Here is a 19,395-nt window from a genome sequence, read left to right as displayed (position 1 = left end):
AGATTCAGGTAAGATTCCTAGTTCCTACCTACATCAATATCGTTATTAAAGCCAGCTTAACTCCTTCAGCCAACAACTAGTGTGGGGTGAGGAGGCCACTTTTATTTCAGGGTGGGAGGACATATCCTGAGGGGTAATTATTTGATACCTTTACCCAATGAACTATTACATAAATTTTTCAAAAATTTTAATTTCAAATTATATTTTTTTGTGGGCTGTAATTTGTTAATATTTCAGTGTATTTTAAAATGTAAATAGTAAATAATTTAAAGATTTACTTGGAAGTATTAATTTAATGCAATGCAATACTTTATTTAAATAATAGCACATATGAATATTCTTTAAAAAATAAAATGTAAATGTTATGGCCATTTTGCGGCTGAGGTTGTCTTTTCCTCCTGGGGGCTCAACAGCGACAGCTTTTGCCCAGACATGGTACTGCACCTCGAGTTCGCGGGTCCGTCACGTTGCTGTTTACGGAAACATTTTACGTCAGCACGTGTGCATCGACGGCAGCAGGGCAGGCAGCAGCAGCAGTAATCATCTTCGAGTTTCTGTGCACTACGTGAGGCACTGCATGCTCCACAGAACAACAACAGGAGAAAGGAGGTGGGGGAGACGTGTTGTTTTCCGTCCAGAAAAGACAACTTCTCCTAAAAAGTTGTGTGTCGAGCGATGAAGGCCGCCGTGAGGCTTCATGGCGGAGAAGTAGGAGGAGGTCAGAGCTTCGCTTTGGCGATTTGACCCTGCGCGGTCTGAGCTATTAACGTCTGTGGACATAAAGGAGAAGGTGCATTTTTTTTGTAAAACACATGCTCCTCAGAGTGTGCTTCTGATCCGAGGAAATATGATTTTCAAGAATATTCAGCCGAGAACCTGCAGAGCATGGCTGTCTCTGGTAAGGCTTTTGTTTATGTCGACTTGTTTTCGACTGACGAACAAACGAGCAGATATTGACTAGTTTTCACAGCAACACAGCCGATAATTGAATAAATAGCAGCGCATTTTGTTTCTACGGAAGAGGATTAGGGCCACTGAAAAACTTAAACAGTTAACTAAAAAAGTTTACTAATTTTTTACATTTTATTTCAATTTAATATGGGAAAAAGTCAGAATCCTGAGATTAAAGCCAGAATTCTAAGATTAAAGTCAGAATCCTGAGATTAAAGTCAGAATCCTGAGATGAAAGTCAGAATTCTAAGATTAAAGTCAGAATCCTGAGATTNTAAGATTAAAGTCAGAATTCTGAGAAAAAAGTCAGAATTCTGAGATTAAGGTCAGAATTCTAAGATTAAAGTCAGAATCCTGAGATGAAAGTCAGAATTCTAAGATTAAAGTCAGAATTCTAAGATTAAAGTCAGAATTCTCAGATTAAAGTCAGAATTCTAAGATTAAAGTCAGAATTCTGAGATTAAAGTCAGTATTCTGAGATTAAAGTCAGAATTCTAAGATTAAAGTCAGAATTCTCAGATTAAAGTCAGAATTCTAAGATTAAAGTCAGAATTCTGAGAAAAAGGTCAGAATTCAGAGATTAAGGTCAGAATTCTAAGATTAAAGTCAGTTTTCCCATATTAAACTGAAATAAAATTTAAAAAACATTTTTTTCAGTGGCCCTAACCCTCTTCTGTATGCTTCTATAATCTCCTACAATTTTTGCTGCTACTCTTGACTCTGGTAAAACTCCACTGTAAGTCAAACCAGGTGTCCAGTAAACAGGCAATCATGCTTTACTCCGGTTTCTGCAGGTCTCCCCTAGGCAGGAGCCATGTTTCTACTCCACTGTCCCCCCCCAGCCCGTGCCCCCACTGAACCAGACGCTGCAGGGCTATCTGAGGGCTCTGGAGCCCCTGCTGCCCCCAGATGAGCTCAACCACACCCGCAGGACTGTGCAGGAGTTCGGGAGGCCCGGGGGGCTGGGACCGCGGCTGCAGGAGGGGCTGGAGAGGAGAGCCAGGAACACCAAGAACTGGGTGTGTGAAACAGACACAAGCTGTATATGGGACAATGTGTTGGTACTATTGGTTGAAAATAAAAAGATAGAGCCTAAAATGTTCATGTCAGTTACAGCAGTAGGTAACACAATATTAGGATAGAAAAATAGAATAGAAAATCCCTTTATTGTCCCACAATGTGTAAATTCTGGTGTTTACAGCAGTAAAAGGATTATAGAAAAAAAAAATGGTCACACAAATTTGGACCTTAGAAAAATGTATAAGAATAACATACTAGTGAAGAGTTAAAAGAAACAATAAAATACTGTACTGTAAAGTGTTTTAACAATATACAACTGTGCACCTGGAGAATAAATAACCAATATGCAGCTATGGACATATTTACAGTAATGGATATTTAAAAATAGCAGCAACATCAGAGATGTGCAAAATGATAGCAGCATGTTATTGAACTGCCTAAGATAGAAACTGTATTGACCCTCGTGTTTGAAATATTTGCCTAGTTTTTTAGAATCTGAATCTTGTTTTTAAACACCAAATATTAGAAATTAAAATTGTTTATCTAGAGATTTTATCAGTTTGATTTATTTTTTATTTATAAAATAGTTTTCTATAGTTTTTTTTATTACGGTAAGAAATTAAACCAATTTTATGTTTTGCTAACAAATTTAGGGCAGCGATGCACTGATCCAATACTCAGATTTCATACTGGATACCGATATTGAGGAATTATCTGGGTCGGATTTTGAATAATTGCAATGATCCAGTAATTTCTATGTTCACTGAGATCAGACACAGCAAAACAAATGCAGAGATTTAGTGGCTTCAGTTTTATCACATAAACACTGGTTGTGTCATCGTGCAGAGCTCACACAGGAGCGAGAGTCTTAATTTGTTAAATTTTTTTAACAATGTTAATGTTAAACATTGTTCCTTGACTTGCAAGGTAAAACATATGGTTAATTCACTCAACCCATCAGTGGCAGATATTGACCAGTACACTCAGTCCATGTATTGGTATAGGATTTAGTGTTAGAAAATATGTCTGCATATCTCTAATTTAGGGTATAAATATTAAATTTGGGCTCCCAAATAATTTAATTCATAAATATGTTATGAATTAAATGTATAGAGAAAAGTTGGCTAAATATATGTGGTAATTATACTGTATGAACATGTAAGTGTGTTATATCAGTGCATTCATATATCTAAACAGAGGTAATAAAATCTCTTCTTATTTTTAGATTTAAGCATAAATGTGTCATTTTAGATAAAAATAGAACAAATTATATAGAAACATAAATGTTAGAGATGAGAAAAGCGTAAATATTGGATGCCTTTCTTCTTTTCATTTGGCATTTCCGAGGGAAACATTATGGAAACGGTTCTAATAAAAACATCAATAGACATTAGATCTGTGTTTATAGAGGAGGATACAATATGTTCTTTTAATTCCCTCACTGAAATCTGAATTGTCCGTCCAGATCACAGACTGGTGGGTGCAGTGGGCGTACCTGGAGAGCAGGCAGCCTCTAGCGGTGCACTCGAACCCGGCCATCTCTCTGCCCCGCCGGGATTATAACGACTGGAGGAGCCAGCTGCTGTGAGTTCTGGGGCTCAACAAAAGGATCATGACACTTACAGTTTGGCACATTGAGCAGCGCCTGAAATGAGCTCTTTACTTGTGGAGTTCCTTATCTCTGTTGAAGCCGTTTGGCTTGTTTTGTTTTGGAGAGGGGTCAGAAAATAGAACCATCATTTATCATGAGAGGATGCATTCTGAATGATGACAGTCTAAGGTTAAAGAAATGTTTCCAACAATGAAGTGAAATGTGCATTACCCCTATTGATGTATTATGCTTTATGCATCCTTTTCCTTTAGAAATCAGATTGAATCTGTTTAAGTGAAGTGCAGCATCTCATTTGTGTTGCACCTATAAAAAATAAATTAATACTGCTCTAAAGAAATACATGTGTATTTTTAATTATTTTTTTTTTACAATTTCAAGAACAATATGTTTGAACACCCTAAATATATGACATGATGATAGCGTGTTTGTTTCTCCTCACAGGTTTGCATCCAAATTGATAGCAGCAGTTCTGGACTTCAGAGCCAAAATGCACAAGTGAGTTTTGTCGTTTAAATATAACTCTGTAACTCCAACACATACAAGTCATTCCTCTTCGCCTGTTCACGTGCTGCAGGCATCCTCTGCACTCTTGTTGTTGCCTGTCGTCTTACGTTTCATCCAGCTGGCATCGCTGTGTGTTTGGCTCCTGTATGAAGTTAATCTGTGGCTAAATTTACTTGGACTGACTGTAAGAGTATCTGCAGCTCAGTACTGGGATCCGATCTGAAACCCTAATAGATAATAGGATATGAATATCTTGTTTACCTCTGATGTGTATTGGTTATAGTTACCATTTATTTAAAAAATGTTTTTTGTATTTCGATTTGAGGACTTGTCTTCTATTTTATTTGATATATTATTTTCTCACAATACTTTTAACTGATGCCTTTTAGCCTAATATAAAGAGCCGATTTTAATCGTCAGAGTTCTACAGTTATTAATCTAATTTAAAAACACCACAGCTGTTTTGCAAGACAAGATGAGACTTTACATAAAACCCTGTTGAAAAAGTCTTAGTCCACTCTAGGGATTAAGAAACTCAGAGTTGCAGCAGAGGGACATTTTTAGACGACCTGCAACCTCCAGTTTTTGCCTGTCCTAAATAGAGTGAGAGGAGTTGCAACTTTAAAATGTCTCAAATGAAACATGCAGTTTTTCATTTTAGGGTTCAGACTGATTTATATGGGAAATTGTGCATTATGAACAAAACATTTATATATTAATAATTGATACAGCGAATGAAGATATATATCGATCGATATATATCGTTATTGAATTATCGCCCAGCCGTACTGTGATGGTAGGATAAAGAAGACATTTTATGGCATCCCAGCCGTTTGGACTGTACCATCTATTTGTTGTGAGACTTGATGACCCCTAATTGTCACTCTTTGAGGATCTCTTAAGCTGAGCTTTTGCGATGCCACTCTTCACCCCTACAATCCTCTTAACTGCGTCTGATGGCTGGATAAATGTGGGTTGTCCTTCCCACAGTGCTCTTTGTTTCATATCATATTTAACTTAGTGGGAAACAGGAAGTACAACATAAAGTATCAGGCTTTTGATGGATTAGGCCTTCTAATCCATCAAAAAGGGAATGTATACAATGAAATGCATTTATATATATTGTAAGGGGTGCATTAAAAGTTTTCTCATTTGTCTTAGATTCAGTGATGTACATTTGTAAGCCATAAATTGTAATTTTCCTAGATTTTCCATGGGACCTAAATTACATCAGACTTATGACAGCCTGTCACCAGTTCTGGGTTATTTTAAACTTCTCCTTTTGACTTTTTGAATGCAATTATTTTTCAGAAATACCCTGAGATCCATGTCTTGTTTTGGTTTAGAAATTTAACTATCACTATTGTTACAAAACTATAATTTCAAAGTTAAATTGTGTTCCTGTATCCACTGCTGTCAGGGAAAATGTTTAACCTGTCTGGAATGTGGCCATTTTTAAACTGTTAGAGGAAACCCCCCTAAGTAAACAACCCCTATGAGGATATTGTAGATAGGAAAGGTTTATAAATAAATCAACAAGGTCACATGCTAGCGGTTAAAGAAAAAGCAGCTTGTTTACTTGCTTATATAAGGTAAAATATGGTTTTAAGCAAGTGAGCTGAGTCGGTGTACTTAACTTTGAATGGTAGAACAAAAGTGTAAATTGGTCAAAGTGCTCAGTTTGCAGGACTAGATAAAACTGATGTTATACCTTAAGAAAAGGCAAATATTTAAAAAGTCATGTCACTGCACTTTATCATGACTTTTTAAAAATATTATTTTAGATTTCTAGTCTTAAGGCTGGTTATACTCCCAGCAGCAGTGTGTCGCAGTGAACTTGACACAGACATTTTTGATTTAAGCTCAAGAGAATCAGGAACCAGCTGTGGGTCTAGATACGGCCGAGGCAGTGAGGAAGTGGGGGCGAGTTTGTCCGACAACGGAGGGACATGAGGGCAAAAAAGGGATCCAGGTGGAAAAAGGGTCCCAGCGTTCTCGCGCACCTTGCTCTTCTAGCTGGTCCATTTTGACGAGTTGTTTTCCGCAGTTGCAGTCATAAAAACAAAACAAGCCGGCCTTCTGTCTACAGCACTGTCTGCAGTGACCTACAATTTGGGAGAGGTGCAGCAGAGTGTCTGAAGAGGGGCGGGGAGGTCTTTTTGTTCACTGGCACACCTACGCAGAGTCTAGTTTCAAAGTATAAATCAGCCTTTAACGTGCTTTAGCATCAAAGCCACTAAAATATACAATAATGGAGCACAATGAAAGCAATGAAGGTCCATTTAAAATGCTGGATATTTTTTGTTCTGTAGAGAGCCTGAATTTTGCTACTGCATGCAAGGTTAATTTATTCCAGCAATATTTCCTACATTACCGGTAATATTGCAAAAGTTCTGATTCAATATACTTTGCAGCTCTATATTAAAGTGAAATGAATGGGGCCTGACACTCACCCCTGTGGGACACCTCTACCAAACCTTTGAAAAAAAGTTTCATAAGCAGCACCATACATGGTTGTTTTGTATTTGGCTTCTGCATTTATGAAAATAAGAGAAAAAAGAAACATCCTTTATGTGTATGGCAAACTGAAATAAAAATACATTTAGAAAGCAAAAAGTATTAATAAGAGACAGCACAGCAAAGGAAAACCCACAACGCAATAAAATATACTGCATACCCCACTGCAAACAACACTAAAAGTCTTCAGCTCTGCAGGATGAGTTTAAAATGTGTTAAAAAGGTGCATGTATGTTCTTGCTGAAAAAAGGCCAACATATTTTTCACATGATTGGAAGAAACAATCTAAAACAGCTGAGATGTAAACATTGGTTGGGTTATTCTGTTGATCATAGATGATGTATAAAGATTACGATGTGGCTGCTGCTCTCTTGGCTGGCCTTTACACAGAGCTCATTGCTGCTTCATGAATCTTTGCCAGTCTGGCAATGACAAAGTGAACTCTACACCACTATTTTTATTGGGATAAACAGAGGATAGATTTCCGGGGGTGGGAAAGCACAGTAAATTGCTATATCTAGATCTTTATCCCAAACTGGTCTTTCTTTTTACGGCTCTTTTAGCACAGCAGTGGGAATAACATGTTGGTATGTTTTTGCTTTCTTCCTCAGTGGCCAGCTGCCAGTTGAGTACATGCGAGGGAAGCCTCTGTGCATGGAGCTGTACCCGCTCCTTTTCTCCTCCTGCAGGATTCCCGGACCTAAACACGACTTTGTCTTTCACTACGCAAATTCCCGGCGCCCTCCAACACACATCACAGTAGTCAGGAACTACCAGGTGGGTGGTTTCGCTATCTTTAACTCGGCATCAGTTTTCAGTCAGACTGCTGGCTCGTGTTTTGTTTTTACTGGTGCTTGTTTGGTTTCTTGATACCTCCCTCCTGAATACATAGTATTTGGGGTTATTCAGGCACTGATTTGTGTTGTGATTTTAAGCAGATGGATAAAATGAAACGGTCTTAATCACCAAAAAATCCTTGAAAAAGAGGAAGGAAAACCTTCAGAGATGAAATGTCTCACCAGCAGTTTGACAACCTCTGAGACTACAGAGGGTTCATGTGCTAAATACAGCATGGGATTCTTTTTATGTTTGAAATGAGTTCAGACTGGGCCAGGGTTAGGTTGAAGTCCCCGTCATATATTCTTTTCCAGAGTTTGCAGAAACTTGGATTCAGCCAGAGCAGCTATTCTTCTGGCTGGCCTTTAAACAACATGCTTCACTGTCCAATAAATCCTCACCAGTCTGGCTTTATTCAAATGAAATACAGCCAGACTGGTGAGAGGCCAAAAACACAGTTTTTGTTGATCATGGAGTGACAACGGTAATCTTTCAAACCCAACAGAAAGGTCAGGATTGAAGGTAATTCAGTTTAATTAAATTCAGTATGTTTATATATCGCCAATTCACAACACATGGAAGGCCCTTTACAGAGACAATTTAACCAGATGATACAGGTAAACTGATTCAACGTTTTCTATCTAAGGAAAACCAGTTTCTTGCATCGACTCATTAACTCGAAAGTAATCCCTCACTCCAAGCATGCTTATAGCGACAGTGGAGAAGAAAAAACCCCTTTTAACAGGAAAAATTTCCAACAGAACCAGACACGGTGTGAGCGGCCATCTGCCAAGGCCGAGTTGGTTCAAGGAAACAGAAGCAGACATGCAGAAATAAGCAGAGATACAAACGACAGGTGTCAACAAGCTCCACAGGAAACACACAGCCAGGCAGACAAGCTCCAAGCCAGCTTCCATGTCAGAGGATGAAGAGAGCACATCCAGTTGGTCACAGTTAGAGGAACAGAAGTACATTGAAAAAGAGGCCCAATTCCAACATCTATAAACAAAGGTGTCGATGGCAGCAGCACAGCTGATATTTCTCCAGGATGGTGTCACAGCCAAACAGGAACAGACCACTTTGTTGAGAGAAAAAGCAGAGAGAGCACAACGTTAGAGATTGAACTAAATCATTCTGCAGAGTGGGAGAATAAAGATAAAATGAAGCAGAATGATGAAAAGGGGTCCCTATGTCCTCCAACAGTCTAAGCCTATAACAGCATAACTATAGAGATAGTTCAGGACAAACTGAGCCACTCTAACTATAAGCTTTATTAAAAAGGAAAGTTTTAAGCCTATTCTTAAAAGTAGAAAGGGTGTGTCTCATGGAATAAAACTGGTACCTTTCCGATTTTGAGTTGCGTCCACGTTGATGGTGGTAATGGCCTCATAAATATCAGAAGTTTATTTTCATTTTACCTTCCTATAGTGGTTAATAAAAAATAAAACGTTTTTCTGAACTTATTCAACACTTTTCTTCCCAAAAATAAATATAAAAGCCTTGTGTGCTTTATCTAATCCAGGGGAAAAGTTGCACTTCAGACCCAAGTTTGTTCTCACAACCTCTGACGTAATTCAGGTAGAAAAGATTTGGCCACTTTTCTATTTGGATTCAGCTTTGTAGTATAGCTTGTATATTTTGAACCGGATTGAGGTCACAGCTATTCTTGAAATTTCTCAGTCTGCATTTTTAAAAAAAAAAAAATAGTTCCGATTTGTGATTGGGACCATTGCAATATTCCAACACGCATTTGTGTCCCAAGTTTAGCAACCATTATAGCTCACATCTTTCATAATTTGGAATCTGCTAGAACAAAAGAACCACCAAGGGCCTTTCTCTAAAGTTTATAGTTTCAGTGTGCACTTCAGGTTCACTGATTGAAATGCTTGACCTTAAAGTAGTCACAGTGAGGCTATTAAAGCAAAGAGCAGTGACCTCGGCAATCGTGCATGGTGCTGGCTGCAGCATTCTGTGGGACTATTTCTCTGAAGTTATTGAATCCTCACATTTGTCAGAGTAAAACAGTGAGGAATAGCTTGAATTTCTTCAACTTCACTCCAGATCAACATGGTTTAACTCCAAATATGGTGGACAGATATTTAGCTTGTATTAAGGCTGAAGATTATTATCTCCGAAAGGTTTGTGGTTAAGTTGCAAATTGTTGTTAATCCGGGATGATCCACTATGAATTCATATACATTGTCAATAAGTCATTACAGTTTTAAGATAAAATCCTTTCATCCCAACACAGAACTTCAAAAATCAACTAATGAAGGATCATAGTGAATTATAGCATTTCTGATAATGACTCTTGTTGGTTTGGACTGGAATAATCTCTTTTCACTTCTTCTCACCATTCATCCCTGGGGTCTAGTTTTTCCAGCTCGAGGTTTACAACAGTGACGGTTCACGGATGACTGAGAGTCAGATTCACAGTCAGCTGCACAGAATCAGAGCTCAGTCCTGGAAGACCGACAAGGAGCCCATGGGCATCCTGACCAGCGAGCATCGGCACACATGGGGGGAAGCGTACAACCGCCTACTGAGAGGTTTGATCACTCATCATCTCAAACAAGCTTGCCAAGTAGTTCAGTGGTAATTCATTCTCAGTCAAGGGTTAACTGTTCATTACAAGAGCTGGTGTAAAGCTAGACCACAGCTTTGGATTAGAACGGTATAATTATTAATTTGGTTAATGAATGTTGATTATATTTCGTTAAACAATAATGAATAAATATGTTTTGACTAAGAAGGTTTTTACTAATTACGCAACACCTTTTATTTATTAGGTGACAGCACTAAAAGAAGGACTTTCCCAAATAAATCATTTAGAGGTAGTATCCTAAATGTTTTAATTTGTCCCACCTTTCAACAAAAGATTAATTCCGTTTATAGCAACGGATGCATAGCGTTGTTTGACTAGAATTGGGGACTGCTGGTATAAAAGGTTTAACATCAGTATTTTTTAGTGTCCTATTCTTTAACAGCCTTTTGTGTTTTAAATTTTTGACTGGAGTTTATTGAGTGCAGTGTATTATTCCTCAATAGTATTTAAATAAACCCTTACACCAATTAAGTGATGCAAGTGTTAGCATGCTAATGCCAACATGCCAAGTCTAAGGTTGATAGTTGAAGTATATTTTAGGGATTTCTTTTAGATTTCACTTTCTTGCTAGACACACACTTCTTTTGCACATCTAAAACATGTATCTTCTTTCATCTGAAAATGTAATTTACTTTTTCTGTAAAGTAATTACTGTATTTTCTCTCTATTAGATTTAGATCTTTCTATTTTAGAATTTCTGAAAAAATATCAAGTGTTATATCTTAGATTATAAACTTCTTGGTATTTTGATAGTAATTCTACTGTCTTTATGCTAATGTTTGGGTGCTAAGGCTAATGTTAGCTACTATTGTGGTTTCTGGAAGCTTCTCTTTTTTGAATGTCTTATTTTCCTGTTAGGCCTACGCTTTCAAGTTATGCACTCATCGAACACTGTCTTTGCCTAAAGTACTTTTTTATGCTATAGCTATTTAAAAAAAGTTAGAACAAACAATTACCTATAGGCTACATATGCTAAAGGTATAAACTATTGTATTTGCATATTTTGTTGATGTATTTAAGACTTTAAGGTAGGGCAAATGCTGTGTTTAATGAAAGGAATGAACTTGTTGATAATTTAGTCTGAAATTTTTATTCATTTAGGTGCAAAAACCAACGTTATCATGCAAAGGTTAATGCTAGCATGGTATGGAAACGGCTGTAGGATTCAGGAGTTTAACTTGCAACTAGATGGCCAATGGTTCAAACCCCAGCTCTGGCTGCGTCGATAACTGTGTCCTTGGGCAAGACACTTAACCCGCATTTTCTACTGAGAGCGGTCATAGGGCCCGACGGAGCCTCAGTCAGTGCGCCCCAGGTTATCTGTGGCCGCATTGTAGCTTACCACCAGCAGTGTTGTGACTGAGTCAATGAGACTTCAGACTTCAGAAGCACTATAGACAAATTACCATTGACTATCAAACATTACCATGGTAATATTAGTCTCCAGACCTTATTATTTCTCGACTGTTAGAAGAGCTAGGAGAATATATTTAATGCAAATTTGTGTTTCTTGCATTGCAGTTTGAATGTGACGTCGTGGCGAGATAATTTTTTAACTAAATCGTCATTCAAAGGGTTTATTTTTCTTCCTATCTTTGGCTCATTTTCAAGTGCTTGCTGTTAGAAATATAAATATAAGCTTCATTTAAAGAAAGTATAAGTGACTTTTGATGTTAGGAGGTATGGCTAGGACATAGTTCTGTTTTTTGTTTATGATTAAGATTTGATTTAGACATACTTTACCAATTTTTGTAGGCTTTCGTAGTTTTGCCAGGAAGTTCAAATGGTTTGGAAACGTATGTGAATAAAGGAGCAAAGGTGGGGCTATGCAGTTGGTATACCATTGCTGTTGCAAACATGCCGTCATAAAGTGTTAAAACTTTCTCCATTCCTTTATTTCATAGAGTGAGAATATAAGAAAGGAAAATTTCAATCCCACAATAAACATTCAATCTATATCTTGATTCATTTTAGGCATACAAATAGAATAAATGTAAATGTTTTTAATATTGTCTTAAATCACTGTCTAAAATTATCTTTAGGCTCTCTTTAATTTAATTTTTATGTTTCTACTTCTGCAGACAAACTCAACCAGGAGTCTGTGCGGATGATAGAAACAGGACTTTTCTCCCTCTGCTTGGATTCTCCTGTCATGAGGATATCTGATGAGAAGTATGTGCACAAGCGCACATTTCCAGGTGTTTCTGTGTTTGCTAAATCTATTGCGTAAGCTTTTCTCTGCAGATATGATTGTGTCGTATGTTGACGTTTGCTGGAATGAGCAATTGTCTCTTCCTGTATTTGAACTGAAACTACAGATTGTGAAACGCAGACTCTGTGGCGTCAGAGTTCTGAAAGAATTGTGTTTAATAAATTTGCTTTTACGCTTTTCACCTTGCAGGTACGCCAGCCGTAAAGCAGCTCAGATTCTGCATGGCGGCGGGACATACTCTAACAGTGGAAACCGTTGGTTTGACAAAACACTGCAGGTGGGTGTGATCACATGTAGAACAACGTACGAGGAGCTGATTGAATGTTGATAGTAGGCTGACTCTGACCTGTGTTTGTTTAAACAGTTTGTGGTAGGCGAGGACGGCTCATGGGGCCTCCTGTATGAACAGGCCACAGCAGAGGGCCCACCCATAACAAACCTTCTCCACCATATACTGGAGTACTGGTGAGATTAATGTCAACATGCTTTAAACAACTCTTAGCACTACTGCTACTATCCCCACTCACAACTACTATGATGGTTAAGCATCGATAATTTTTGTATTGTTGGATATGGTTCAACCCGTTTTAAAGGGTAAATCTGGAAAACAGCAAGCAGAGTCAGTAACAAGTGTTTAAAATGATTAAACCCTTTATTTTAACTATCAGAATAGCTGTGATTTAGAAAAAGAAGTACACTCTTCTATACATCTGTGTCCATTTCCTGTCTGCCTTTATCTATGTTGTTAATAAAGATTGCTGCAGGGCTCTCATAAAGGCCTGTCACAGCATTTAAATGAGCCAGAGGTCTGGACTCTACTAAGCCAGTGCAACAGCAAAATAATTGCCCCACATAAGACTCTATATCGGTTCTTTGAGATTGCTGAGAGCTGTTAGTGTGTCATAGGGCAACAATTCTAGTTTTATAATTTAGAAAAAGAATATGACAGTGGCTCAGGAGGTAGGTGTTGGTCCTCTTACCGGAGGGTTGCCAGTTTGAGGCCGCGCTGTCTGCCTCAGTTGTAATGACGTTGGCCACTTTACCCACCTTCCACCTTGCTCTGGCTACAGTGCAGCATGGCACCGTTGGCTTGGGTGGATGGCTGAATTTATAAAAGTACTGGTCGTTTATATTTCACCCGGAGAGTCATGGTAGCATTTTCCAGCTCTTTTTACCCAGCTTTTTAAACATTTATGTCACCAACATCTATGTTGCAATGTATTCCGGTGTTCATGCCTGTAGTGAATACCTAAAGGTAGCAAAGCAGGCTTATTCCACCACTGTGCATGGCAGATGGTTTGTACTAACATGCTGATGACTGGATCTGTTAGAGATATTTATCTGTTTTTTGTTTTTGTTTTTTGGTTTTGTTTTTCATCCGCAGCTTTTCAAATCTGTTATTGATGCAGCCATATTCCTTTTAAAACGAACATGCCTTTGTTTTTTTCCTGCCCTGGCATAAAACTTGCTAACTGGTGTCTGTTGAGTCTTTGTCTTAGTCTTAATTTGGAAGGCTTTGCTAGGACGCCCCCTTCTGGGAGGATTAGTAATCTTTTTAAAACTATTTAAATTTGGCCAATTTTAGGCAATTTACATTCAAAATGTAATAGATGTCATATTACACCGTACCTTTGTTAAAAAGTAATACATTTATTTATGATATTACCCTAATGTAAGGTAAGTAACTTTTGCCAAAACAAACAATTAGGACAGGCCCTTACCAAATAAAGGATCACAAAAATATAACATGGCACACAACAAAAACTTTACAGGGCATGACAAACAGTTCTCTTTCTATGCCTCATTTATTAGCTCCTGAGTAAAGTGCAGCCTCACAAGGTTAAAAAAAAAAAAGTCAAATTTGCATGAAGTAAAACATGAAAGTAGTTTATACTATTTTAATGTAAACGTTAATATTATAATTAGTTCAAGTATAGCCACTTGCAAAACATTGAACTGATTATTGTAGGCCACTTGCTGTCTTCTTCTGTTATTTTAAAACCCTCCTTTTCTTAATATGAAATGAGTCTTCTAAAAATAAACAAAAAAAAAAGTATTGTTTTCTTTATTTAGGTTGTGGGTCGTGTGTTGTTTATTCAAAACTGACTTTTTGGCTTGTGGAGCATTACCAGCGTTATAACTAATAATATCACAGAAATTTAGTTTTTAACAAATTATTTTACTTGTTAATGCCTGAACGTAGTGTATTACGGTAATCCGTTTCTTGTTTAACTTGTTACCCCCATATGGCATTAATATGACATATTCAGTTGTTCCAGATTCATTAGCAGCAACATTTATTTCTCTAAATGATTTTTGCCAGAAGTTCTGCGGTTTTTTCAGCGTTTGCATAAATGATTAATCTATTGAGTCCAATTGAAGCAGTTGGGGTGTACCTGCTTTATCTTTGTACACACAACTGTTCTTCCTTTGCTTTGTTTTTTGTGTATTAATTTGGGAAAATGTCGAATCTGTTGAATTTTTTTGTGTTAATTTTAGAATTGAAAGGGTGTAACCGATGCCATCTGACAAACGGGATGTGTTTAAACCTCCGTAGGCTTTTTTCCTGGAAGGTTGTAATACTATCACGCCACATTGATCCGTCTCACAGGATCTTTACAGAAGAGACTGGAGGATGTTTGTTTATTAGCATTGATTCCCAAATGGAAACTCCAAACACAGACCCAGATAAAAGCCATCTTTCTGCTGTAGACTCGAGTTCAGATGCACTGCGGTAATCTGAAGTAAATCACATTAATCCGGACTTTGTGACTCTCTCTTTGAGTTTCACGTTGTTTTCATTCATTCATTGGAAGTAGCCTTAGAGAAGAAGCTCTGCAAAAACATTTCAAGTAAAATATGCCCTTTAACCCTGAGCTGAACATAAACAATTAAATGTTCTTAAGTTAAGTTTGGAGAAAGAGAATCTGGAGAATTTATTGTATTTCCATAATAAATTGCTACTCAGTTATTCCAGTCAATAAAAGTCAAGTCCATCTAACCGTCCATCTTTTCTTTAATATCTTCAATAAAAAGAAATATGGGTTTTGTCTGAAGGTGCATTCAGACCTAGTGTGGTGCTTTTTGTAAAGGATCACAGATATTAAAGATACATTTTTAAGTCACTCAGAGGTCAACTATTCTTATGAAATTGTGTGATTTCATAGAAAAGTTCAGATTTTTCAACTTAAGCGATCACTGGTTCCTCTCTCTCCATGCGGTGCTGCTGTTTGTCAACACCTCAGTTCTACTGAGTAGCAGGGTGGAGTGGAGCAGAGCACCATCATCGCAAACTGTGCCCTTCACAACGCAAAGGGGTTCTATTTAAGTCTGCCGCACTCTGTCTCAATGCACCTTAAAGCTGCAGCCAGATGCCCAAACATTTACACAGTTAACTTTTTTACTTCCAGTGAAGGAAGAGGATGGTAGTTAATATCATTAGAAACATTAAACCAGGAGATTTTGTGTGTTCTTTTTTCTGCTTATGAATATATTTGTGTTTTTGTTTGCAGTGAGAAACCCGACCCAAAGAGAGCTCCACTTGTTCCTCTCCCGATGCCCAAGAAGCTCTACTTCCACATAGACCGAGACATCAAGAGGGACATAGAGCAGGCTAAGCAGAACTTAGACATGTGAGCCGTCTGTTACCTCGCTCTGTGCATGTTTTATCCTAAAAAGGATGAGGTCGAGCCTCAGCTTTGTCCTCCTGCAGCTCTTTCTCTGAGATTTAGCAAAACTGGGGAGTAAAAACCACACAAGTTTTTAGCAAATTTGTCTTGGTTTATGAAAGTCATTTTTTTCTTCACAGCCAATAGTTTCCTGACAACAGACCAAACACAGAGCCTCTATACTGGGCTGCATAAATCATCCATCTGCTGAAATTGTAGCGAGAGCTAAAGCCTTTTTATTCATCTGATATTTACTTTATTGTGGACTGAGGGGATATTCAGTCAAATTAGAGACATAACAAACTGGAGATTAACTGTTGCTGGCCGATAGTGGAAGCCAGGTTAACAGACCAGCTCTGATGGATCAGTTTTTTTAATGCTAGTTTTTAAAGAGTTTATAGTTTCAGCACCATAAAATAAAGGCTTCTGGTTTTAGTAAACTCCAGACATCACAAATGCATCTTGATGAACGATGCCTTCATAGACTTGAAAATTTCAGGATTTATTGCCTTTGATGCATTTTATTGAGAGGGCAAAAAACAACCGAAATGTTGTTTTCTGGCTGATTGATTGGTGAATCTCTTAAAAGTATTTTTTGTTTTAATATTTGAATTATCGATTATTTCAGATCATTTTCTGTTTCTAAAATCTTAACTTTTACAAATCCAGGTCTGCAACAGTCTGCAGTCAAATGTGCTGCTTTAAGTGAGCTGCAGGATTTTGAAGAATTACAAGAAACATGGCAACAGCAAGACAGTCAGTTGATGCAATCATTTGGGTGGATCAGGGTTACTTAAAGGTTGCAAATTAACAGATTGAGACACATTATGATGATGGTTCCTAGAAAGCTGGGTCCCAATCTGACAAGAAAGCAAATGTTGTAAAATCTAAACAAACAATAAAAATAAAAGATGAATAGGTTCATGCTTAATAATCAAAGTCGGAAGGAACCTTGAATGATTTGTTGTTGTTGTTAAATTAAGATGGCTTGTTTCTGTTTTATTTCACCTTCAGATTGATTAATGACCTCGACGTCCACGTCTTCAACTTCAAAAAGTTTGGCAAAGAGCTTCCAAAGGAACACAACATGAGCCCAAACTCCTTCATCCAGGTTGCAGTGCAGCTCTCCTACTACAGGTCAGTAGTAGTAGGATGAATAAAGCCTCTATGTTTAAGTTTTGTGGTTAAACGGAGGAATAGCAGAACATGTAGGAGTCTATAGGGTACCGAATGGATTTGGTACCTTTCTATGCCCATTAATTACTCATGCAGCTGAAGTTTTACTTTGCACAGACAAACATTTCTTGTAGAATAGCTGCTGTAATTTAAGGCACGGGCTCGGCTCACACAGATATCTAAAATGGGCTGCTAAATTATTGTTCTATCAAAACGCTTCATTCTTTTTTTTTTTTACAGGGATTCAGTAAAAAAGAATCTAAAAATGTTTTAATTGAGGGGAGGCAGATTAAAAAGTAGGTTTGCATGTTAAAAGCTTAGGGATAGATGACAAGTGTACAAAATATAGCCGGGACTGTTACTGTATACTTTTTTTTACAAATTTACTAATTTTATACAAATCTAAGAAGTTGCTTAAAATTAAGCAATTTTAAAATATAATGACTGATTTAACATCATCTCATTGCAGAAGTACAATAAAATGTGCAATAATATGAGCTGAAACGTCATTGTTTAAAAAATTGTTCACCATCATTACTGCTCCACAGTTGCAAAGCTGTTTTCTCCATAATGTTCATGCGTCTTTTTTGTGAAATCCGATTTTTTTTTTTTTTTTGCGTTCCCATTTACATTTCCAAATATATGCAACTTGTAAGTGATCTCCTGTGTGAATTGCAGTCATACAACGCAAGTGTCCCGCATGCCGATAGAGGACGCAATGACGTCACAGGCCAGCGTGCTCTATGTTTACGGAAGTAAACATGGATGGTAGTGCCGGCGCGCATCTAGCGGTCTTTTCCAACTACAAAAACTTAATGTGATTAAACATCAATACTGCTCTCCGCATCATCATCTGCTATGGTTGTTGTTTTTCTTGCTGCTTCTGCGTAGCAAGACGCAGAATAGTGACCTTTGTCAGGTATTAATGACGTTCGGGGATCAATCCAGCCTGGTCGTTCAGACACAGGTTGCATTTGAAAAGATCAGATTCGTATCGGATTCACGACCACATACCCAAGTGGCCTGGGTCGGATTGGAAAAAATCGGATCTGTGTTGTTCAGACTGCCATGAAAAGATCAGATCCAGGTCGCGTATGGGCAAAAAAAAAGGATTTGGGGCGCTTCAGGCTGCAATGTGAACGTAGCTTAAGTGTTCTGCAACAGCTGCAAACACAGACTAGTTCCTATTGTCTGTGCCTGCTGCAAATGAAGTGTTTAACCACTTGAGGGCGCTCTGCTTGTTTTCCGATCTAGGTTTAACCAGTTTTTTTTCTGTCACTGCAATAAGCTGTGTTTGAGTTTGGAGAAGTTCTGATGTCCAGAACCATTAAATGAATCTTTTTTTCAGATTGTAATAAATATGTCATTAACATTTATTCAACAGACATTCCTAAAAGGGAGGTCACTGTATGTTTACAATCTTTAAGCTTTTTGATGTTTGCCTGCAGAGTTCACAATGAGGTGTGTCCTGCCTGCGATATCGCCTCACAGAGGATGTTTCGAGGAGGAAGAACCGAGTACATCCGCTCGCCGACCAATCAGGCATTAAAGTTTATCACGGCTTTCGATGATCCAAAAATATCGGTGAGAAACAGTTTTTTTTGGCTCTTCCTTATCTTTCTGATGAAATTCTATAGATCTGAATCGTTATATTTTCTCCACAGAGAGAAGCAAAGCTGGAGCTGCTCAGAGAAGCTGTCAGTGCTTACGCTGAGCTGACTACACAGGTAAACGCATCTACATGGTGCTTTTTTTCTAGCTTGATATATTAGCTTCTGTTTTGAAGGATGATGATCTTTTCTGCCTGATGCTGCTCAGGCTCTTAAGGGGCATGGCATTGACCGCCACCTGCTGGGGCTCAAGCTGCAGGCCATTGAGGAAGGACTCAGCATTCCCAAAATCTTCATGGACACCGCTTATGGCCTGGCGACGCATTGGAAGCTGCGGACAGGACAGGTCTGTTCACTTCATGCTTTATGATTAGACTTTAAGAAAGGAATTTATTTAATTATTTTATTGAGAATTTGTTTTTAAACTCATGCATGGGTGTGGTACTTTTACTTCTTGTTCATTGAATCATTTTTAAATCCACTGCTTAAGATGTGTTTTGTTTTAATGAGTCAGATTGTCAGAGATTTATATTTTTTTTTCTGTAATATTTATACACGATACTTGGATTCAGCAGCCTGAACTACTGTACTGACCTGAATATAGGACGACCCTGATTATAAGAATACCCCCTATTTCCAGGATCGGTTTATGGGAACAAAACAAAAAGACTAAAAAAGAAAAA

At 37.8% G+C, this 19,395-nt stretch overlaps 2 protein-coding genes across 2 annotated transcripts in view; both read left to right on the top strand.

Moving 5' to 3' along the window:
* The first annotated feature begins 494 nt into the window (after nt 1-494).
* The window catches only part of LOC107086174 (carnitine O-acetyltransferase-like), a 21,579-nt gene continuing 2,678 nt past the window's right edge, over nt 495-19,395 (top strand). The window contains exons 1-14 of the mRNA XM_015376957.1: nt 495-898; nt 1,746-1,970; nt 3,437-3,555; nt 4,025-4,078; nt 7,216-7,381; nt 9,816-9,990; nt 12,128-12,218; nt 12,448-12,535; nt 12,623-12,723; nt 15,771-15,890; nt 16,941-17,063; nt 18,551-18,686; nt 18,767-18,829; nt 18,921-19,058. Coding sequence (XP_015232443.1) covers nt 848-898; nt 1,746-1,970; nt 3,437-3,555; nt 4,025-4,078; nt 7,216-7,381; nt 9,816-9,990; nt 12,128-12,218; nt 12,448-12,535; nt 12,623-12,723; nt 15,771-15,890; nt 16,941-17,063; nt 18,551-18,686; nt 18,767-18,829; nt 18,921-19,058 — 1,650 coding nt within the window. The 5' untranslated portion in view covers nt 495-847. The remainder of the gene's footprint in view (nt 899-1,745; nt 1,971-3,436; nt 3,556-4,024; nt 4,079-7,215; nt 7,382-9,815; nt 9,991-12,127; nt 12,219-12,447; nt 12,536-12,622; nt 12,724-15,770; nt 15,891-16,940; nt 17,064-18,550; nt 18,687-18,766; nt 18,830-18,920; nt 19,059-19,395) is intronic.
* Nucleotides 18,348-19,395, top strand: part of LOC107086176 (40S ribosomal protein S5-like) — a 20,364-nt gene continuing 19,316 nt past the window's right edge. The window contains exon 1 of the mRNA XM_015376960.1: nt 18,348-18,356. The gene's annotated coding sequence lies outside the window, so the exon portion shown is untranslated. The remainder of the gene's footprint in view (nt 18,357-19,395) is intronic.

The sequence above is a fragment of the Cyprinodon variegatus genome, unplaced genomic scaffold (genome assembly GCF_000732505.1).
Source record: "Cyprinodon variegatus isolate N-32 unplaced genomic scaffold, C_variegatus-1.0 Scaffold144, whole genome shotgun sequence".
Classification (NCBI taxonomy): Eukaryota; Metazoa; Chordata; class Actinopteri; order Cyprinodontiformes; family Cyprinodontidae; genus Cyprinodon; species Cyprinodon variegatus.
Note: the sequence above shows the minus strand (reverse complement) of the source record. Positions and strands in the feature narration are given on the sequence as shown.